At 37.4% G+C, this 24,740-nt stretch overlaps 1 protein-coding gene across 3 annotated transcripts in view; it reads right to left on the minus strand.

The window, feature by feature from the left end:
* Positions 1–24,740, minus strand: part of NKAIN (Sodium/potassium-transporting ATPase subunit beta-1-interacting protein) — a 198,761-nt gene that overhangs the window by 27,741 nt on the left and 146,280 nt on the right. Inside the window, exons 7-8 of one of the 3 annotated variants that reach the window (XR_012408397.1) lie at positions 1,131–4,279; positions 817–963 (exon numbers count right to left, since the gene is read on the minus strand). The exons of 1 other annotated variant lie outside the window; for it this stretch is intronic. Coding sequence is in view for 1 of the 2 variants with exons in the window: in XM_073955136.1 (XP_073811237.1) it covers positions 1,647–4,279 (2,633 nt within the window). In the remaining variant the exon portion in view is untranslated. Of the gene's footprint in view, positions 1–22; positions 4,280–24,740 lie in introns of those variants that run through there. One more of the 3 variants, XM_073955136.1, reaches the window with a different exon arrangement.

Raw genomic sequence — 24,740 nt, forward strand, 5'->3', positions numbered from 1 at the left:
TTCACGGTTGACTCAAACCTAAAATAATTTTTTTTTTTTTTTTTTTTTTTTGAATTGGATTCTATAAATGGCACAGTATAGATAATACAATTTCTAAGAAATTAATTTTGTATCAAAAAAATTAATTATTAAAAGAACAAGAAAACGTTATAAAAGGAACAATTTAATAAACTTTAAAAGAAAAACTATAAACGAAACATAAAAATAACAAAAATCTTGCTAATTTAAAGCATAACAATTAAAAAGCTTACACTAAGCTTTGGGGAAGCTACAAGCTAAACAAATTATTTAAGATTGCATTTTTTGTCGATTTTATATTGGAAACTTTCGGATCAACATTTAATGTTGATCTAAAAAGAACTACGCCGACTGTGGAATTTTACTTTGTTACTCTACTATTCTTATTCCAACGACCGGACTAGAGCTGAGCCTAAATTATTTCGAAATCAATTAAACGAAATAAAGAATATGTTTCGTCTAAAAACGATATAAGTAAATATAGGTTTTTCTTCGACTAAAGATCCAGTTAGAGTAAATACGATCCTCAACAACGTTCTATGTTTCTTGAAACGATAGTTTGTAGTATTGAATCTTATCGTTCACTGAACGGATCGATGTGGCTAGTTCCCTTTTTATCAAAAGTAACTAGTTTCAGGACAAATGAAAGGAACTATATAAACGGACAAGTTGGTTATTGTTCAGGTCGTTCATTTAACCGAATAGTTCTTTTGAACTAGTTCATTCTGAAACAACACAAATCTACTAAATGTATAACTGGACTATGTGAATTATATGAACGAAATAGTTAATTTAACCGAATAGTTCTTTTGAAGTACTTCGTTTCGAAACGACATTACTCTATTAAATGTATAACTGAATTAGATTAACGAAAGGGAGCAGGTATGCGAAATAGCTGGATTTTGTTCCAATTGCTCCTTTTACGAAATATGTAGTTTCTTTGAACTAGCTCATTCCAGAGTAGAGTTCTGCAAATGAACTATATGGAACTATCTAGTTCACAACGCAGTTCCTATGGGTCACCTCCTTTGTATGAACAGTATTACACGTTAGATTTTATGACGTTACTGATATGTTTTGGAACTAGTACAGTGAACTAGGAACTAGATTACCCAACTCTATTCCGGAGCGACATAACTCAACTTAATGAATGAAAGAAACTAAATAAACAAATGTTCATTTCACGGAATAGTTCTTTTAAACAGGTTGAAACCGGAGCGACAAAAACACTACTAAGTCCCGGTCCACACAAGCGTGATTTCATTGAAAAATTTCATGAAATTTGGCGTTCTTAGATCGAGTTCCCCACTACAGCAAATTCCATGCAATTACTCCACTATGGAACTCGATCTAGGGACGCATGATTTTATAAAAATTTTTTGAATGAAATCACGCTAGTGTGGACCTAGCTAATTTAAATTTTAATAAGTTTAGCTATATGTAGATAAATGGTCTCGTTGGGAAAGCAAACAAGATTCATGAGCAATTATTCGAAAATATGGCACAGTAATTTTGAATCTCTCCTGTTCAATCTCTATTAAATCACTTCAAAACCCTATTCTCAATTTATGGATACAACTTTAACAAATCTTCTGTCTCCCTCCATCACCCTCTCTCTCTTTCTCCTCCTAATAAACACCACCCATTTTCATTTTCCCCTCAACGGCTGCCCCATTGCCGGCATAACCCATTTTACGATCAGAGGCAATATTTCCCCTGATAACACCCTCACCACCGGACATAGAATTACAATAGGATCTGGGTCGAGGTTTGGGTATTTCACCACCACGTCGGCCACTACGGCGATTAACATGTGGTGCCATTTCTTGGGATATGTCTGATCTTTGAGGTGTATTCTGGGCAGAAGAATCACGATTCTTAAACGAACCACCAACACCTCCCGCTTCGCCACCACCATTACTTAGATTTTCCGGGGCTTGTTGATGATTTTCACCCATTGCCTTATTATGAGAATCCGACAAACGGTCATGGCTACGAGCCCTAACCATAGATGGTGGTTGTGGTTCATTAGGCTTTACCGACTTTATAGCCACACCTTTGTGTATCCTATAACCCGGTGGTGTATCCCTAATTTGATCACAAAAATTTGCCGATGTATGAGATCTTTCTACCGAAGAATTATTATGATTCGATTGTTGCTGATTATGGTGGTTGTGTTGCTGCTGTTGCCTTTGTCGGCGGGCAATGCGTGACGCCACCGGGGAACGTGGTATATATTGAGTGGGCATGGCATAACGTTCGGTTACATCGGGTGAGAGATCTGGATAGGGGGCAGTGCCAGTGCGTGGCTGAAATATATGGGGTCTGGGTTGAGGCGGTGGAGGTGGCGTTACCTCGGAGGGTGAAATCATTTCTGTGCATTGATGATTATATGAAGCCGGTACAATGGGCAAGGGTATATTGGTGGGCCGTGGTGGACCCTGCTGCGAACAAGCAGAATTTTGCCTATACGGCACTGGGGAATAGGCTGGGTGGAAGGGTAAGCCGTTTTGTTGATATATAACCCTTTGAGCCGGATTCATATCGGGATGAGGATGTAAAATGGCTCCCTTTTCAAGTAAAATGCCACCACCTTCCAGTAAGGGGGGTTGGGGTGAACCCCCATTTACAAATTGTGGGTTATTGTTATTAGGACTGGGTCCAGAGGACGACTGTTGATTATTTCCCTCCCCAAAGGAGGGTAAATTGTTGTTTTCTTTATTGACAAAATACGAACCTGGTGTGGGTTTACCAAACGGAACATAGGTTATATCTTCATCTGGTTTGAGATTTTGCATAGAAAAATTATCATCCTCAAAGGTTTCATCAAAATTACTTGAGGACAATGGACGTTCGTTTCGAGTGACCGGGGTTTGAGGTTGAGCAGCAGAATTGCCATTGGGTGTCATAAGATTGGAATTGCTAAAGTTCGAATAACTGGATGATTTGGGCGGTTTCGGTTTGGAATGTATGCGGGCAAAGCGACCACTGTTCGAACCACCTCCCAAAGCCGAAGGGGCCGGAGATGGTGGATGGTTGTTATTCAAGCTATTCGTAAGGCTATAATTACTATTGCTCAGCGAGGTGTTCATACCGGAGCCTAGACCTCCAACTCGCTGATTCTTCAAGCTAGAATTCAAATTTTGATTGGAATTCTGCAGTGAGGCATAGGACAATGAGGGGGTTGTGTCCTGTGTGGGAGTTGACACAGAGGCACCACCGCCCATTAGTATGTGGCGCCTCGACCCCCCACCATTGACATAAAATTGATGATCTGCCTTGGCGGTACTGTCATCATAGTAGCTGCTCAATTGCCCACCTCCACCTCCGGTTTGTTTTTGCACCAAATCTATGGCTGTTGCCGTATTGGCTGGGAAAATACTGTTCGACGTTAGGGGGCTCATTTTGCGAGCCTGTTTAGGACTATAAAGCATACTGTTACTGGCATTACTGTTGTTAGTGGAATAACTACGGGTATTATAACTAGTGGACATGGGTGATAGGTCCAGCGGTTGTCGACTACGACGACCCGAACCAACACCGACGGGTCCATTGTTATACTGATGATACTGACTACTGTTACTAAGGAGGCTACCATTATAGCTGCCACCTGCCGTATAACCACCTCCAATTGCTGCCGAGCCCGATCCTCCCGGTCCTCCTCCCCCAATCAAACCCTTGCTATTCAAATTGTATTGACTGTTGTTGTTCGGATTGCTCCTGTTACTTTTGTGTGTGTGTATTAAGAATGTGTTGCTGTTTGTTGTTGCTGTTGCTGTAGCATTATGGCGATTACTGTTACTATTGTTATGACTATTGTTCTTATTGTTGTTGCTGTTGCTAAAATTGTTAGTAAGTAGTAGAAGATTGTTGTTGCTAGTTGCATTTGGGCCTGCAGCAGCAGCAGCAGCGGCATTCGTATTGCTATTATTACTAAATTGTCTATGGAGAGATGAGAGTTGCTGATGATGATGGTGATGAGTATAAGGTTGCTGAGAGGAGGATGATGATGTTCGAAATTGTTTTTTTGCAGCTGTTGGAGTTGTGGTATTGTTACTATTGGTAGTAGTTGCCAATGCATGAGAACTGTTACTGAGATGATGGTTACTATTATTGAGCGAATGATGTAGCGAGTGTTGGTGATGATGCTTATTTGAGAGCATTGTTGCACTTGCTGAGGTTGGTATGCTTGTATAGCTCACGTACATTGGATGGACGACCGTATGCTGGGGGCTTTTGGCATCTCCATTCATGAAATCGACTGTTGACGAAATTCCAATACACAAGTTTTGTGGGAAAAGCAGCAAATCCAATTGTGGGAAAAATCGGTTCCATAATTCATTGGTTGGTTGATTGGCATCCCAGTTTTTTTGTGGTAGTTTGAAAGGGAAAATATTAATAAAAACATTAAATGAGCAAATATTGTCAGGATCCATTTAATGTTTTCAATATATAAAAATAATTTGTATACTTTTTAAAATTATATTTATACTTAAATCTAGGTATATCCTGTTGCAAAGTGTGATGAACAACAAAAACAATGACAAACACGAGGTGAGGCAAATACAAAACAAATACGATTTTGTGGCAAGTGACAAAAATGCGATGATAAAATTTGGAATATTTGAGGCATCTGTGTGTTCTTTCTAGAGATGTAATTAAGACATGCAGCTTTACACATTGGCAACGGAAGGTTTACGAACATAAACTGTGCATAAATATTAAAGCGACTTTTTTTTTAGATCAAAAGTCGGTGAAACCCAACAAGAAAGTTTCACTCCCTATTTCGATGCAGTACAAATGGAATAGGGAAAACGTTCATCTAAAAGACTACTAGCCATTAAACTGAATTTCTTGGATGCAAACTTTTTGCTGGGTAATGAATTCGAAAAGTTACCACACCATCCAACCGACTAATATCATGTTTACATTAAAAACAATGCTGCGAAATCAAACCAATTTTTTCTAGACTCTGGATTCCACCCAATCGCCTTTTTATATACAGTATAGTCTCGTTAAGCCGACACTAAAATTATCGAGATTTTTCTACTCGATAATCCGGACATCACTATTTTTATACCCTCCACCATATGACGGGGTTATATTAAGTTTGTCACTGCGTTTATAACTACTGGAAATAATAATTGTAGACCCCACAAACTATATATATTCTTGATCAGCGTGCAATTCTACATCGATATAGCCATGTCCGTCCGTCTGTCCGTCTGTGGAAATCACTCTAGCGTCCGAACGGATTGACGTAGGTGAATGAAATTTTGGGAAAATCTATTATTTGTACGTAGGACTTTTGGTATTGAAAGTGGGCTATGTAGGTCCACGCTTTCGTATAGCCCCCATACAAAATGACGCGTGACGCGTCGTCGTTTTAAGGAATTTTTAAGATATTTGTCCCATTTTACCACCGAATTGGTTGTAATTTGGTATTTTGTGTCTCCAGAGGCCTACCAAAGTTGGTTTATATAGGTCCACGTTTTGGTATAGCCCCCATATAACGCCCCAGCAAACCAAAATCGGAAGAAACATCAGAGTTCGGACCGAATTCGGTCCGAAAGTCGGATGAAACGTCCGAGTAGGGATCCGAATTCGGTCCGAACTCTGACCGAAAGTCATATGACCGAAATTCGGATGAAAATCGGATGTTTTAGCCGACTTTCGGACCGAATTCGGTCCGAACTCTGATGAACTATCGGATAAATTTCTGATTTATTTACCGACTTTCGGACAGATATCGGTCCGAATTCGGAAGTAAAATCTTATGAAATTCGAAAGTGTTTGCGAAGTCAGATGAACTATCGTATGAAATTCTGATTTATTTACCATCATTATTATTAAAAGATGTTGAAAATAAACAGTTAGTTCATGAAATATCCCAATCCCATGAAAGTTTACTATAAACATATTAAAGGTTTTAATATCATATTTTGCTGTGTTAAATAGAAAAACAAACTGTGGAGAACAACAAATTCGTCAACACGATCTGTGAAATATGTAAAACAATTGTTATTAGTATACATATGAAAAAATACATGTCTTCACATGCAAAAAAATTTGATACACATGAAAGTGTTAAGAAACTTAACTTTGGCCATGTACAAATATAAAACATATGACTTTCCACGGAATAGTGTTGAAGTTTGACGAAGAAAATCTTTACTTTCATTAAGTTCATAAAAATAAAGAAATATGTATGCAACCGATCACTATGAATAACATTTAAGCACTATCATGCATCAACACGCATAACAAAAATAAACCAAATTTGTTCTCCGATACAGAAATTAAAACCCGAGCACTCAATTTTTCGTTTGTACTGCATCAACGCCGCACATCAACAATTACACATTTACAATGTGCGAGCGAAACATGTACAATTCTTTTCTCTCTGCTTATTTACACTTAGTTTTGCCAAAGAAGCACAAGGGAAATAGAAAAATTCCCTTCAGAGAGGGAGAGAGAGAACGGGAAAAAGTTCGTCAGAGTAGTCGGACAGAGTTCGGACCGAAGTCGGTCAGACGAGTCGGAAAAAACTTCCGACTTTGAACAGACGCGTCGGACGTCCGACATTGTGTTTGCTGGGGCCCCATATAAAGTACGCGTCATTTTAATATATTTTCAATGTATTAGTCCCATTTGACAACAGATTCGGTTGCAACTTTGTATTTTGTGTTTCCAGAGGCATTTCTACCATATAATGTTTATATAGGTCCACGTTTTGATATAGCCCCTATAGGACGATATCTCCCGATTTTCGGTATTTTGAAGGTTTTGGCCTCATTATCACACCGAGATGGCTGAAATTTGGTATTTAGTCTTCGTTGGGGATATTCGGTAATCCGGAAAGTTCGATGATTCGGACACCATCGAAACGTGTGGTGTCTGGATTGTCGAGATTATATAGTATCTTATTATTGATTCCGCACTTATTTACCCACAATTTCGTATAAATTAGACATTGTTGCCATAGCCTATCTCCATGGGTACGAGAAACGTACAAATATTTATTATTTGCTATCGCTTTATCCCTTGGAAACCTCCAGAAGGCATTCATGACTAAAACTGATAGCCTATATTCAGTAAAAATAGGAAAGGACCTCTCCAAACAGTTTGGTATCAACAGAGGTTTCAGACATTTAGACAGCCTTTCGTGTGATCTCCTTAAGCAGGGCTCGATTTTGCTCCCTACTGAAAACTACTTGCGGGTGCGACTACGCGGAGAATACGAACTTTATAAGAGGTTTATTCTCTTTCATAACTATTTTGCTTTATGTGGCAGTGCTCGCGAGTATTCCTTGATGAATAAGGTCTAGTGGCTAGAAAATATTGTTTGCTGATTTGTGTGCTCGTGTGTGTGTAGTAGGCTACTAACACACAGTATAAGCCCACAACAATCACACTATCATATCTCTCATTTACTTAAAGAGTGGCATAACTCAAAAAATGCGAAACCGGTTGCATAATTTGGTGGTTTTGTGGGAAGCTCTTCGGCTTTCCGTTTTCACGGATCGCATGGGAAGGCCAAGGCTTCGATGAAGTAAATAAGTGGAAGACGAAATGAAAAACAGGATATCCTTGGAAAAGAAAAGCAACAAACAGAGAGGAATGGAAATATCTCTTAATTCGGCTTATAGGACAAATGTCCTGCAGAGTGCCAACCACATAAGTAAGTAATTACGACTAAAAATCAACCTTTGGGTCAACCTTTACCGACTTTGGCATATTCGTGCGTATTTTTGTTAACAGATGACGCCTCTTCATAATGTGTCCAATAAAAGCCCTAGGTATTATTTTTTACAAAAAATTACATCCGAAGTTGACATGAGTCATGGATTCATCTACATCAGAGTCAACAACAACAAATTTATCGGTTTTGATTAACTTTATTCGGCGTTGGGCTTTTTTCGTGCAACAATATGTTAACTTAAGGGGTTACTTCAAAATTGGTTCTATAAAATCCTTGGCAGGGCCCTTCTGGCCTGAGTATTTGATTATGTTGTTTGTCACCAGAGGTCGGCGTAATAACGTTATCGTTATAACCAATAAGTAAAAAAATATCAGTCGGCTTTGCCGACAGAGATAAAACCTCAGCCTGTTTATATTGAAAAAAAAATTCCCAAAATACGTATGTATTTAGGGTTTTTAAAAATTTAGAACGTTTGAACCGACAACAATGTTGATTAGGATTAAAGACTTTTGCGGAGGAGATACTAAAAGGAATGGATCGACATTGACAGTTATGGAAGTCTCCAGCCACAACATATGGTGCCATAGGATGTTTTTACACTCTTCAGGCTTGGACTTGCCCCTAAAAAACTTTTACCATCGTAATTGAGGCAACGAATGCAAGTTGTCTCAACAAAAATCAAAGTGATTCGATATCAGGTCTTAAAGTGAACATATCCGAAATTTTATGTGTGTGGTACCAGTGGACAAATATAGTCCATATTTGAACCTGATCTATATCTGGTAGATATATTAGGATGTGTAAAGTATAGACCAATTTGGCAACTCCCTTCAAGAGTTACCGTACGAACAATTTTTCCGAACATTTTTGAACTTTTGTGGGGAAGGTACCTGAAAGAATGGACCGATATGGCTTATCTTCAAACTTAAACTATGTTTGGACAAAATATTACTAAGGCCAAATTTTGGACCGAATCGGCAGTTCCGTTCGAGAGTTATCTTGCGCTCCAACCACCTCACACGGTGTCATAGGGGTTTTTGCAACTTTCAGGCTATTCTCTCGGGAAGTATGGACTTGCCCCTGCTGAAACTTGTACCGTCGTATGGAGGGCAGTGAATACAAGTTGCTAAAACAAAAATCAAAGCAATTCGAGAGCAGGCCCTAAACTGAACTTTTCCGAAATTTTGTGTGGGAGGTACCCAAAGGAGTGGACCGATTGAGTCCATATTGAAACCTTATTTAAATCTGGTACACATTTCACGATGGGCAAAGTATGGACCAAATCGGTTACTCCCTTCAAGAGTTATCGTGCGCACAAATTTTCCGAACTTTTGTGGGGGAGGTACCGGAAGGAGTGGACCGATATAGCCCATCTTCGAACTTAAACTAAGTTTGGGTAAAATATTACGAAAGCCAAAATTTAAACCGAATCGGTTTATCCGTTCGAGAGTTATCGTGCGCTCCAGCCAGCCAGACAGACAGACGGACGGACATTGCTCAATCGACTCCAAATTGTCTGAAACACATTTCGTCCAAACATACTTTGGGTCTAAAACCGTTGTTTCGATGAGGCACATTTTACCCGTATGAAAGTGTATATACCCTTCATAGCCTAAAGGCTGAGGGTATAAAAACGATCTACGAGATAAGTAAGCAGTGTATAGTGTTGATCCCCTCTAACACATCACACTCTAGAAGTCACCGATACTACGATAGTAACAAAGAATTTGGTTATTTCTGAAATCAACTTTGACAGTTCTATATCTGCTATGACAGTCCGTTAGAGTCCGTATTACGGTCAAAAAGTTTTATACGTCGAAACCGCATATACCTATATAAAAGGTATACACAAGAATCATCTGAAGTTGGTGCGAAAGGTAAAAAGGAAAAAGGTCCTCAAAGTAGCCAATGAAGCATTAAACGAATGACTCGGCGCACGAAAAATCTGAACAGACAAATATCTGTGCTATTTATATCTTTTGGTGTGAGCTTTCCAGAAGTATTATACTACCAGGATTCCATAGAAATGCCTTTATGAGGCGGGTTTCGGAGTTATCAACACTGCCGTGCACTGACACAATCTTCATTAGTCCGATTACCTCAGTCCTTAAAGATGTCGTCACCATAGCCGGCTGTTTAGGCGATGATGATGAAATCTTTAAAACCATCGACACATTAATTTGTAATTAATTTCTCGTTGGAATCGAGCTTAATGATCAATGATGCAAGTGAAAAAGGAAAGACGACAATTCGAACCCACACAACCACCACTATGTGGCATGCATGTTTCGCCTTTGGCAGAGGCTCTTCAGATATATCGGTTGTGGAGTGGCTTCGCTGTTATCGAACTTTTCTTCTTTCAAACGCATTAAGCCAAATAGCGCTACCAACAGAATTGTATATTGTGTGAGATCTTCGAGGCCCTAGTTTTCGGGCCACAATCTTTGATTACAACAAATACGATTGATTGGGCGCATATAAAGTTTCCCTCACTGAGGTGCAAACTATTCCTTCTACAGGTATGGTTCCCAGGTATGGTTGAGCTGAAGCCCGATCTTACGATGTTTCTTCACTATCATCTACAACTGACCCTTTTTTGTTTTTTCCCCTAGCCTTTCCATTTTGTCTGTCAGTGGGGCAATAAATAAGAATAAGAAAGTTTCCTCTGCCCGGAAATTGCGAGATACCAAATTACATAGAGTCTATCCAGATCCGCGACCTTGCAGTCGGACGATCGACTTTTCAGCAGCAAACCAATTCCGAAGAAATCATATATTCTACCATTAAAAGAAAGCTGAACTTAACGAGTTGTAAAGAGAACATTTTGCTGAACGATTTTCTAAGTCAGAAAATGATCCCAATAAATGACGCAAATCATGGTATTAGGGTACAATCCAACAAGTAAAAAAGTATCAGTCGGCTTGGCCGACAAAGATATACCCTCAGCCTGTATATATTGAAACAATTTTTTCCCAAAAAACGCATGTATTTAGGGAATTTTGGGCGTTTGAACTGACAAAAATGTTGATTAGGATTAGAGATCAAAAGTTTTGCGGAGGAGATACTAAAAAGAATGGATCTCCAGCCACTACATATGGTACCATAGGGGTTTTTTACAACTTCAGGGATGTTTGCTCAAGAAGTATGGACTTGCCCCTGAAACAACTTTTACCATCGCAATTGAGGCAGCGAATGCAAGTTGCTTCAACAAAAATCAAAGTGATTCGAAAGCAGGTCTTAAAGTGAACATGTATCCGAAATTTTGTGTGGGAGGTACCGGATGGAGTGGACAAATATAGTCCATATTTGAACCTGATCTATATCTGGTAGATATATTAAGATGTGTAAAGTATGGTCCAATTCGGCCACTCTCTTCAAGAGTTATCGTACGCACAATTTTACCGAACATTTTTGAACTTTTGTGGGGGAGGTACCTGAAGGAGTGGACCGATATGGCTTATCTTCGAACTTAAACTATGTTTGGACAAAATATTACTAAGACCAAACTTTGGACCGAATCGGCAGACCTGTTCGAGAGTTATTTTGCCCTCCAACCTCCTTACACGGTGTCATAGGGGTTTTTTGCAACTTTCAGGCTATTTTCTCAGGAAGTATGGACTTGCCCATGATGAAACTTATACCGTCGTATGGAGGGCAGTGAATACAAGTTGCTAAAGCAAAAATCAAAGCGATTCGAGAGATGGTCCCAAACCTGAACTTTTCCAAATTTTTGTGTGGGAGGTACCCGACGGAGTGGACCAATTGAGTCCATATTAAAACCTGATCTAAGTCTGGTACACGCTCCACGATGGGCAAAGTATGGACCATATCGGTTACTCCCTTCAAGAGTTATCGTGCGCACAAATTTTCCGAACATTTTCGAACTTTTGTGGGGGAGGTACCGGAAGGAGTGGACCGATATAGCTCATCTTCGAACTTAAACTAAGTTTGGGCAAAATATTACGAAAGCCGTTGCGAGGCCATAAAAACAAACGTGAATTTGGTCCTATGGTTCATAACGTTGGGACTTATTATGATCGCCTGTCCGACATAGTTAGACACCTCTCCTGTCTAAGTTGTTTGCGAAATTTTAGAATCTTATGTCCACTAAATATAAGGGGTAGAATTCATGAAAATATCAAAGCAATTTACATATGTATGTATGCACATCATATTCGTGATAACCATTGGGCCACTGTGCATCCCGTTCCCATTTTTCATTGAAAAACAATTTTTTTTCTTAAGCAAAGCTTTATTTGAAAATGTTTGATGTATAATGAATTCGATGTTAAAAAAAAACGACATGAATTATTGCTGTAATGAATTGTTTTACCAATTACTTATCTAATGAAGCCGAATTTGTTGTAACTGTGCTAACATAAGCAACATATGAGTCATTAGTGGAAAATCACGAAAAAATATAAAAATTTTTCCTACATTTTCGCATCAATTTGATTTAAACCACACTTTGCAAACAGGATATTCTACAATAACAAATATTCATACATACAAAAAAAAAAAAAAAAAAAAGAAACGAAAAACAATAACAACATGTTTGTGGGCATCAGGTGCAGGATGAGAGGAATGTATGAATGAATGATTGGAGGTTTTGTTGATGTGATATGTGGATAAAAATATGACAGAGCACAGCGAGGTAGCGAGGTTACAATAATGATGACTGACTCGGTAGATGGTTGGTTGGATGACACATTCATTGGTGTGATGGTGGTTATGTGGGATTTTTGGTTGGTAAATGATAAGTGAATATAAATGGGTGGATGGGTGATGCAGGGAAATATTTTTATATTGGAGGTTGGGAACATTCTGTGGTATTGTTGGTTGGTTTATTTGTTAATTTAAAATAAATTTACATAAAACAAAAGTAAATAAATAAGGTGTTTGGTGTTAACAAAAAATTATATGTGTAGATTCAATTTACAATTTCATTTGTGGTTTTCATTCAATTCAATGATTTGTTTTTTTTTTGTATTAACAACAGAAAATAATTTTGAATTAACAACAACATTTTTTTTTTGTTTTCTGGTTTAATTTTGACATACGGGTATTTAGTTATGATGATGATAGACAATATTATTTAGATGGAGAGTACACAAAATCAGAAATAATACAATATTAATGATTAATATGAAATTAACAAATTATAAGTTTTAATAATAACAATTTAACAATAAAATGGTTAAATAAGGCAGAAATCGGTAGGACCGATCATAACGGACCCTACACCACTAAAATTGTTTCATAAATGTTTCTTCTTTGCCACGGGGCAAACGATTTCTTGGTGAAATTAAGGATTTTTCTTATTTTTCTCTTTCTTAGTATTGCAGGTAATCCACCATAAAGCCCCTATAAAGCATAAAATTCTAAGTCGACATAAGTATGCCCGTCTGTCTATCCGTTCGTCTGTTGAAATCAACATATAGCTCGCAATTTCTAATATAGGGCTTTATAATTTGTTATAGATTATTTATTACTCCTAGGATGTTTGGTATTGAAATTTGACTATATCGATCCACGTTTTGATATAGACCCCCCATAGAACGGTACCTCCCGATTTTCTGTATTTTAAATGTTGTGACCTCATATGGCTCAAATTTCGTATTTAGTATTTGTTTGGGGGTGTAAAACTTTCTACCTGAACGGTGCCACCCGATTTTCGGTATTTTGACTGTTGTTACCTCAATATCCCACCGAAATGGCCACCTTAGCCCTAACAACACCATCGGAAGAACCTCGAACCAATTTGCTTGCTGATTGCTTGCCATATTTCCAGCTTTAAGCTGCCTATGAAACCGCTCAACCATGCCATTTGCTTGGGGATGATATGCAGAAGTGGTAATTCTGTGGCTGCCGAGTAACCGGGTTAGTTCCGTAAACATCTTCGATGTGAACTGCGTTCCTCTGTCAGTTGTTATAGTGAGTGGCACCCCAAAACGTGACACGTATCTAGAAAATAAAGTCCGAGCGACTGTTTCCGCCGTAATATCCCTAAGTGGGTATGCTTCTGGCCAACGTGTGTACCCATCAATGACAGTCAGTAGATATCGATGACCGCGTGAAGGTGGAATGGTCCTACAATATCAACATGTATATGCTCAAACCTGCCCTTCGGAATATCTATTTTCATTACAGGAGATTTTGAGTACCTAGTTATCTTCGATTTCTGACAACCAATACAATCTCTAGCCCAAACATTAATTTCCTTGTTCATACCTGGCCAGTAATATCTCTTACAAATCATCCGACGGATACAACGGAAGTTCGATTAGCTTTAAATTATGGAATGTATCCTTATTTTGCAAGATCTCTGTCAGGTTGTCATCTTTTTGTTGTTCTGGGCTCAATAATTTTAAATTCAACTCCGAGCTATTCAGGACCTCAACCTCAAACGACCTTGAAAGCGTATCAGCTACGACGTTGGAAGTTCCTCGAAAGTATTGAATATCATTCGTAAATTGTGAAATGTATTCTAATTGTCGGATCTGTCGTGGACTTCGTTCTGTCTTTGACTCCATAGCACGTATCAGTGGTTTATGGTCTGTAAACACTGTACAACATCTTCCTTCAAGCATATACCTAAAATGCTTTATGTTGTCATGAATCACCAGTAACTCACGATCAAAAGCACTATATTTCGACTCTGTAGGGGACAGTTTCCTTGAAAATAACGCCAACGGCTCCATTACACTACCACGTAACTGCTGTAGGACCCCTCCGATTGCAGTACAAGACGCATCGACCGTCATCGTTAATTTTGACTTACCATCAAAGTGACTCAACATAATTCGAGATGCGAATTCGCTGGGGTTATACAACTTCCCACCAAAAATTTGTTGCTATAGGTCATTTTCTTATAGCCCCCATAGGTTAAGTAGCCTCAATATCCCACCGAAATGGCTTAAATTTGGTTAGTCTAAGTTTAAATAGCCCTCGTAGAGCGGTACTTCCCGATATTCGGTATTTTTAAGGTTGTGGCCTCAATATCCCACCGAAATGGCTGAAATTTGGCATTTAGTCTTGGATGGAAGTATAATACTTTCCACCTGAAATTTGTCGGTATAGGTCCACATTTTAAATAGAGTCCCCATAGAGCGGTACCCCAAGATTTTCGGTATTTTGAAGATTGTGGTCTCAATATTCCCTTCGTTGGTGGTATTAAAAATTTCCACCTGAAATTTGTCGGTATAGGTCTACGTCTTTATATAGCCCCCATAGAGCGGTATCTCCCGATTTTCGGTATTTTGAAGATTGTGGCCTCAATATTCCACCGAAATGCCTGAAATTTGGCATTTAGTCTTCGTTGGTGGTATAAAACTTTACACCTGCAATTTGTCGGTATAGGTCCATAGAACAGTTCCCCATGATGTTCGGTATTTTGAAGGTTGTGGCCTTAATATTTCATCGAAATAGCTGAAGTTTGACATTTAGCCTTCGATGGAAGTATAAAACTTTCCACCTGAAATTTCGATATTTTGAAGGTTGTGACCTAATATCCCACCGAAAGATCTGAAATTTGGCATTCAGTCTTCGTTGGTGGTATAAAAAATTAAAATTTCAATCTGAAATTTGTCGGTGTAGGTCCACGTCTTTACATAGCCCCTATAGAGCGTTATTTCCGGTTTTTCGATATTTTGAAGGTTGTGGCCTCAATATCCCACAGAAATGGCTGAAATTTAGTCATCTTTGGAGGTATACAACTTTGCACCAGAAATTTGTCGGTGTAGGTCCACGTCTTTATATAACCCCCATGGAACGATACCTCCCTATTTTCGGTAGTTTGAAGGTCGTGGCCTCAATATCACACCGAAATGACTGAAATTTGGCATTTAGTCTTATTTGGGGTTATAAAACTTGCCAACTTGCCATTTTCGGTACGTTTTCACATAGCCCCCATAGAAGGAAGGGTACCTCCCGATTTTCGGTATTTTCAAGGTTTCAATGTCCTTATTAATTCGAAATTGTCTTCGAAGGTGGTATAAATCATGTCAGAAGACAAATTTTTTCCAAACGTATATAAAGTTTCAAGAAGGAATGCACCTGACAACAGTTTTTGGTACTTTCCTCACTAAAGTTCAAAAATTGTCCCTATATGCAGTTTTGGCTGATGGAGGATTGTTTTATTTATTTTTTTTAATTTACTCTTTGTGGTTACAGCGATATGTTTTTCGTTATCAAGGCCATACCTCCTGACATAATGGCCCAAAACTAAAATGCCTAATGGGCACAACAATGGAAAGCAGCGACTAAGATTGGTCCAACCTTTGCACATCGTAATATTTCTCCCAAACTTAAATCTTGTTTGAAAATGTACTATATCGGACAACTCCATTAGGTCATTAGGATCCTTTGCAAAATTTCTACCCTTTTAAGGCTTTAATGCACGTTAAACATGTGCCGTATAGTGGTGTAGGGTTAAAAATATAACAATAACAAAATATTTAATACACTCAAGCAAATAAATATAAATTTAACTGTTTATTATATATGAACTTTAATTTATCTTTTATAAAGAATGTTATTATTAATTGTAATCATAACACTAATAACAACAACAATAATTATGAGTGAATATATCAAATGGATTTATCACAACACAATTGACACAATTCAAATGAATTTATTCATTTTAATGAAAATCAGTACTCGAAAAATTAAACGACGTGTATGATCAAATGTCACACAAGAATAGCACAGCACACACTCTTGTTAGCGCCTATCTTGGGATTCGAATCATCAGTAGTTGGTTTTTTATTTCGTCAATGGATATTTACAATTTGAATTCATGACAATAAAAATAATAACAATAATAATAAAATAAGAAAAGAGTAACAACAACAGCATGAAAAATATTAACACTTAACATTAATTTGTTTTTAACAATAACGCCATTCAAAAAAGTGTTTTCACAGATTTTAAAATTTTTTTTATTTTCAATTTTGTTACATTTTTCATAGCAATAGTTACGTGGGAAATTTGTGACAGATATTAAGGTGTGAGCGAGGAAATGCATTTTAATGTGACCAAAAAAGATTAATACGTAGTTAAAGTTTGCAATAAAAAGCATGGACATGCAAATTTCGTTAAAAGGTTATGTTTTATAGGTAAAAATGATGTTTTTAATTTGAAAAGGCTGAAGGTGGAAATGAATTTGAATAAAAGATTAATTTAATGTCTAAATCATTTGTTTATTATTAATATAAAAACTTCCTTTTTGAAAAAAATAAATAAAATAAAAACATAATTGATTCATTTTTGTTTTCAAACAAAGAAAAACAGAACAATTCGAAGGAATTTTGTTTAGAATTGTTAAAGAAATTTTGTTTTTTCGATAGCTCAACCTCTATACGACATATAGACCTAATTATTCATAGGTACCTTCAATATATTGCTAAGAATTCTTCATTTAAAAAACGGTGGTCTATATTTTCGCACAGACATTTTTTCCAAAAACAGGCAATAAGAAAAGCAGGCATTAGACGAAGATCTTAAGCTGCCTCATCTGCTTGCTAAGTTATAGTGGTTTAGTCCGAAAACTCCCACAAAAAAACTATAATTGAATTTTTCATAATTTTCAAAAATATTTTAAATTTTTGTTTTGTTTAATATTTATTTTGAGAATAGTGAGAAATTCAGTTATAGTTTTTGTGGGTTTTTTTAGACTTAAAGCACAACAATTTAGCCATTTGTTAGCCGGTTTAAAAAAATAATAACTTGTTCGAAAGATATAATTCACCCCTTTAAAAGGAAGAAGGATCAATAGAAATCCGTTGTAAAAAACAGATCTTCACTACTTTTACATTTAAAGGCATTATCCTTCTCCATGGATCCCAACACGATAGCATTTTGCACTAGAACGCTTGAATTTTTTCTGGTCAACTTTTGTAGCACCGTGCCATTTATCGACATTTTTCGAAAAGTTTGCACATTCTCAAGGCTAAACCTGCCTGAAGGAGGATTCTTATGCTTTTGGGATGTATAAGAAAGTTCTTAATTACTGTCTTGGCTAAAATTTTTGTCTTTGTGTTGGATCGAAAATCTCAATGCTTTGGCCGTTATATGCCAAAATGTCAAAAAAACGTGGATAAAAAACGTTTAAATTTGAAAATGTAAGAAACCCAGATTTTCACTACTTTTACCGTTATAAAAAATAAAACGAAGTAACCCAAACGAACTAAAGGCATTTTCGTTCTCCATGGATCCCAACACGATAGAATTTTGCATATTTTTTTTTTGAATATTTTTCTGGTCAAGTTTTGTAGCACACTGCCATTTATCGACACTTTCCGAAAAGTTTGCCTCTTCTCAAGGCCAAAACTGCCTGAAGGAGCATTCCAATGCCTTTGGAATGTATAAGAAAGTTCTTAATTACTGTTTTGGCTACAATTTTTGTCTTTGTGTGTTTGTCCGTTATATGCCAAAATGTAAAAAAAACGTGGATAAAAAAGTTTAAATTTGAAAATGTAAGAAACCCAGATTTTCTGAATTTTTTGTGGTCAACTTTTGTAGCACCGTGCCATTTATCGACATTTTCCTAAAAGTTTCCACCTTCTCAAGGCTAAACCTGCCTGAAGGAGGATTCCAATGACTTTGCGATGTATAAGAGAGTTCTTAATTACTGTCTTGGCTACAATTTTTGTCTGTGTGTTGGATCGAAAATCTCAATGGTTTGGCCGTTATATGCCAAAATGTCAAAAAAAAACGTGGATTAAAAACGTTTAAATTTGAAAATGTAAGAAACCCAGATTTTCACAACTTTTACCGTTATAAAAAAATAAAACGAATTGACCCATACGAACTGATGGCATTTTCATTCTCCATGGATGCCAACACGATAGAATTTTGCATCAGAACGCTTGAATATTTTTCTGGTCAACTTTTGTAGCACAGTGAAATTTATCGACACTTTACGAAAAGTTTGCATCTTCTCAAGGCCAAAACTGCCTTAAGGAGCATTCCAATGCCTTTGGGATGTATAAGAGAGTTCTTAACTACTCTCTTGGCTACAATTTTTGTCTTTGTGTTGGATCGAAAATCTCAATGGTTTGGCCGTTATATGCCAAAATGTCAAAAAAAAAAAAACATGGATAAAAAACTTAAAGTCAAAATCGGGAGGCGATTTTTACCGTAGACCTATGGTCTACTGGACTTTTTTGCTAAATTCATTCCCAGGAATCGGAAACGCGAATGGCCAATTAAGGTTTTTTCCCTTCCACACAAGTCGCCCCGGCCTAATATAGAAGTTTTAGAATACGGTTTCGTAAACCATTTTATGTTTAAAACTGTGAGAAATTATGAGTAACAACTAAGCTATGCAAGTCTTCATAATGTCTGGGTACGACTGATATTCTACGCTAAACGAGAGTTATGGCTTATAAAATATCGGTTTTTACTTCTAGAGAATATTATTTCTTTACCGAATGATCCAAAATTAATATATAAAATTTAAAGGAATGGAGTAAGTTGCCCAGGAATGAACCAAATTTATCTTTAGCCAACCATACTGTGCCAGAAGTCTGGATAGTTGGCAGGATGGACCCGCTACTGAATGCAAGCAACGATGGCAACCGAGACGAATCGTACATGTAGATTTCAATCCTATCGCCATTAGCGAAATTCGTAGAGCCACTACTCCTCCCAATGATGAGAAGGTGTTTGTCTAAAATAAGCATGGATTTCGGAAAATGCGCAGTACCACATCAATATTAAACGCCATATCCACTCATATCAGCCGAGGAATACAACAGAACAGGCCGTGCAACCGTTCAGTCATGATGACTCTTGACGTGACATCAAGCACGACCTTCGATATCGCCAAACGTTCCATAGTTTTTCGAAGACGTAGAGAATATTTTCTTCCAGCCCTGTTTATACCGATATATCTCCGGAACTGTTTAGGTTTTACCGTTTTGCAATTCCACACCCTCTAAAAGACAAAGATATCGTAATGTATACGGTTGATTGTACGATCTTGGCGTCGGGTCCCATCGCCAAGTCCTGACTTAGTGCAGTTCTCTATCTGAGGAATATACTTGTTTAATTAATTCTCTTTCGAGTTGAGCTGTTATGACCTAAGAGGTGAAAAATTAGAAGGAGTCAACCATTATGCTACGTTTCACGGGTGGTTATGTCCAATCATCAGACATATTAGGATGTTATTTTAGTGGTAACACAAAGGCTAAGCTTGGCAACTACCATTTATACGTAAATCATTCGATGAATGTATATACGAATTAATGTTAGTTACGAGACCTGCACGATAACTATCTGGCCTAACAATGAAAACGCGAATATTTACCATCAGAAATAGTTTTATTGTTTTCTTAAGTAGTCTCCAACATGATTTATAGACTTTTTCATGCGCTTAAACCAATTGTTGAATCACTTTTTTCTCTTCGGTTGAGAAACCTCCAAAACATGATTTTTGAACGCTTTTACGCGGCGAAAATCGTTGGCCACGCCTTTTTTTCTTGATGTTTCAGTACATCATTAAATGAAGTCAGCGGATCCCCAGTCAGGGCTGTACGGCGGATGGCCCATCAATTTTGTACGGTCAAACCGGCGCTCGTTTAAATCAATGTGTGAGAGCTCGCATTGTCATAATGCAGGATGATTCGTCTTCTCTTGTTCGTTTTTCGAATTTCTCAGGAGACTTCAGGCAAACAAATTGTACTGTACCACTCAGAATTGGCCGTCCTACATTTCTCAAGCCGCATAGTCGACACACGGTGAGTTTTGGCGAAGAAACAGACGACCATTTGATTCGAAGTGCTGCTTCCACGGTCGATTACTGTTTTGTTTCGAGCTCCTAAGCATAGATCCAAGATTCGTTGTCTGTAACGATCTTATATAAGTCGCGGTGGAAGAAATGCCCAAGTATGCCTCTATCTCACGGTATATAACATAACGGTCTTGCATTATCCGTTCACGCACAGCTTTGTTTTTTTTTTTTTTTTTTTTGGAACAACTGCCGTTTTTGGACAACGTTCACCACCTTCGTTTTTTAGCGAGTGAATTCATTAAACTAGTTTATCATAGTGCTATAGGATGGGCCTTTATCGTCATACAATGATTTAATTTGATGCACTCTTGCCGTGATTATCTACGTCGAAAGTTGTGAAAATGATCGGACGAAAATGTTCACAAGTAAATTGCATTTTTTTGCGAAGTGATTTGTTCAAGTCACTGTAAACAACACAACACATGGTCGTATATCAAGCTGCCTTGAGTAGGTTTACGAAAAAAAACTGCAGACTTTCCAAAAAAAGCCAAATGGCGCCTGATGTATGAATTATTTTTCCTCGCGTAATAGGGAATTTCAAATCAGATCAGAACAATATGATTTACTTTAAAATATTATTTATTAAATATAATTTAAAATAATAAAAAAATTGTATTTTTACCTATAAAACATAGCCTTTCATATGAATTTAATACCGAAAAAAGGCTCTACATTAAAATTATGTTAGTATTTAAAAATAAAAGAAAAATCATATACGTTTTGTCAAACAACAACAAAAAAATATTTATCACAAGCACAACAACAAAATTTTAAATGTGACACATACACATGTATATAAATATTATGTATAGGACACCTTTGATCATAACTACATACGCGTATATTTGTATTTCAAAGGGGGGTTTTGTTTGTTTGTTTTTTTTAATCAAATTTATAAATAAATAAAAAACACAATCATATATAAAAAATGGACAGAAAGGATGTTTGAGAGAAATGCATGAGTACGAAGGATTTTGTTTAGAATAATTTTGAAAAATAAATATGAAAAATGGTAATAGGCAATAATAAAATGTATGAAACCCACAAGCAGTTTACAAAAAATTATAATAAATAATGTTTATTTTAAAATAAAAAAATTTTATATATATGAATGATATAAATATATAGAAAATGGAAGAGATATAAAATATACGAAACAAGTAAAGTTGAATTTTATATTTTATTTTTTATTATTTTTATTTTTCTTCAAAGGAGTTATAGATAATATTCAGTGGAAAAGTAACACAGTGCAACAAAATTCTATTTAAAAAAATGATGGAAAGAAGCGATTAGATGATGAAAGTAGAGTTAAAAATGTGAGAAACGTGAATCGGCGTTTTTAAAGTTTACGTTTGGAAGTAACCGAAGGAGGCGGGACAAGTTCCGCCTATTTCTAGTTTTTTTCGATATATTCGAGTCAAGATATCTTGGAATCCTTGCATTTTAGGCATATAACGTCTTTGGCAACTTTACTGAGGAGGATGTGGGGAATATTTTTGTTAAGAACAAGTAAGAGCGGCTTTAAGTTCAGCCTACACCACGAGTGGTATTTAAGTAAAATAGAACAATTAGTTTCCTTTTGTTTACGAAGAAGACTTAATACCAACTTAATTTTAGCAATTTCGGTAAAACAATGTCGTTAACCTTCAAAATACCGAATTTAGGGAGGTACCGTTCTATGGGGGCTATACCAAAACGTCCATCTATACCGACAAATTTCTGGCGTAAAGTTTTTAGACTCAAAGAAGACTAAATACCAATTTTCAGATATTTCAGTAAGATATTGTGGTTAAAACCTAAAAAATACCGTAAATCAAGAGGTACGCTTCTATGGGGGATATAGGAAGAAGTGGACCTTTACTGATAATTCTTTTCTGGAACATTTTATCGCCCTATGAAAGACAAAATAATAAATTTTAGTCATTTCGGTGGGATATTGACGTCACATCTTTCACAATTACGAAAATCGGTAGGTACCGTTCTATGGGGGCTATGTGAAGATATTGACCCATACCAACAAAATTCTGGGGGGAAGTTTTATACCCCCAACGAAGACTAAGTACCAATTTCCACCCCTTTCGGTGTGATAATGAAGCTAAAACCTTCAAAAAAAAACCGAAAATCTGTTGGTACCGTTCTATGGGAGCTGTATTAAGGTGTTGACCTGTGAACCAACAGGTGAAAGGGGCAAAGTTTGATACCCCCAACGAAAACCAAATACCAAATTTCAGCCACTTCGGATGAATGTTGAGGCCACAACATTCAAAATACCGAAAATCGGGAGGTACCGTTCTATGGGGGCTATATGAAGGCGTGGACCTGTACCGACAATTTTAGAGAGGAAAGTTCAATACCCACAACGAGGACAAAATACCAAGTTTCAGCCATTTCAATGGATTATTGTGGCCATAACCATCAAAGTACCGAAAATCGGAAGGTACCGTTCTATGGGGGCTATGTGAAGGCGTGGACCTGTACCGGCAAATTTCTGGGGGAAAGCTTCGTATCTCTAACGAAGACTGAATACCAAATTTCAGCCATTTCTAGGAGAATATTGAGGTCACAACCTTCAAAATACCGAAAATCGGGAGGTACCGTTCTATAGGGGCTATATGAAGGCTTGGACCTATACCAACAAAATTCTGGGGGAAAGTTTTATACGAAGACTAAATGCCAAATTTCAGCCATTTCGGTGTGATAATGAAGCTAAAACCTTCAAAATACCGAAAATCGGGTGGTACCGTTATATGGGGGCTATGCGAAGGCGTAGACTATATACAAACGAAGACTATATACAAAATTTCAGCCATTTCGAAGGAATATTGAGGTCGCAATCTTCAAAATACCGAAAGTCGGGAGGTACCGTTCTATGGGGGCTATGTGAAGGCGTGGACCTATATCGACAAATTTCATATGTAAAGATTTGTACCTCATATGAGGACTAAGTACCAAATTTCAGCCATTTCGGTATGATAATGAAGCTAAAACCTTCAAAATACCGAAACTCGGGTGGTACCGTTCTATGGGGGCTGTATTAAGACGTGGACCTGTACCAACAGGTGAAAAGGGGAAAGTTTGATACCACCATCGAAGACTAAATACCAAATTTCAGCCACTTCGGATGAATGTTGAGGCCACAACATTAAAAATGCCGAAAATCGGGGGCATTTCCATTCTATGGAGGCTATATGAAAGCATTGACCCATACCAACAAAATTCTGGGGGAAAGTTTGATACCCCCAACGAAGACCAAATACCAAATTTCAGCCATTTCGGTGGGTTGTTGTGGCCACACTCTTCAAAATACCGAAAATCAGGAGGTACCGTTCTATCGGGGCTATATGAAGGCGTGGACCTATACCGATAATTTTAGAGGAGAATGTTGAATACCCCCAACGAAGACAAACCACAAGTTTTAGCCATTTCGATGGACTATTGTGGTCATACCCTTCAAAATACCGAAAATCGTGAGGTACCGTTAGATGGGGGATATGTGAAGGCGTGGTCCTGAACCGGCAAATTTCTAGGGGAAAGTTTCGTATCTCCAACGAAGTCTAAATACCAAATTTCAGCCATTTCGAAGGAATATTGAGGCCACAACCTTCAAAATACCGAAAATCTGGAGGTACCGTTCTATGGGGGCTATATGAAGGCGTTGACCCATACCAACAAAATTCTAGGGGAAAGTTTTATAACCCCAACGAAGACTAAGTACCAAATTTCAGCCATTTCGGTGTGATAATGGAGCTAAAACCTTCAAAATACCGAAAATCGGGTGATACCGACGTGGACCTGCACCAACAGGTGAAAGGGGGAAAGTTTGATACCCCCAACGAAGACTAAATACCAAATTTCAGCCACTTCGAATGAATGTTGAAGCCACAGCATTTAAAATATCGAAAATCTGGAGGTACCTTCTATGGGGGCTATATGAAGGCGTGGACCTTTACCGAAAATGTTAGAGGGGAAAGTTGAATACCCCCAACGAAGACAAAATACCAAGTTTCAGCCAATTCAATGGATTATTGTGGCCACAACCTTCAAAATACCGAAAATCGGGAGGTACCGTTCTATGGGAAAGTTTCGTATCTCCAACGAAGACTTAATACAAAATTTCAGCCATTTCGAAGGAATATTGAGGCCATAACCTTCAAAATACGGAAAATCGGGAGGTACAGTTCTATGGGGGCTATATGAAGGCGTGGACCCATACCAACAAAATTC

This window comes from Musca autumnalis, unplaced genomic scaffold (assembly GCF_047663935.1).
Source record: "Musca autumnalis isolate F117 unplaced genomic scaffold, ASM4766393v1 scaffold_5, whole genome shotgun sequence".
Lineage (NCBI taxonomy): Eukaryota > Metazoa > Arthropoda > Insecta > Diptera > Muscidae > Musca > Musca autumnalis.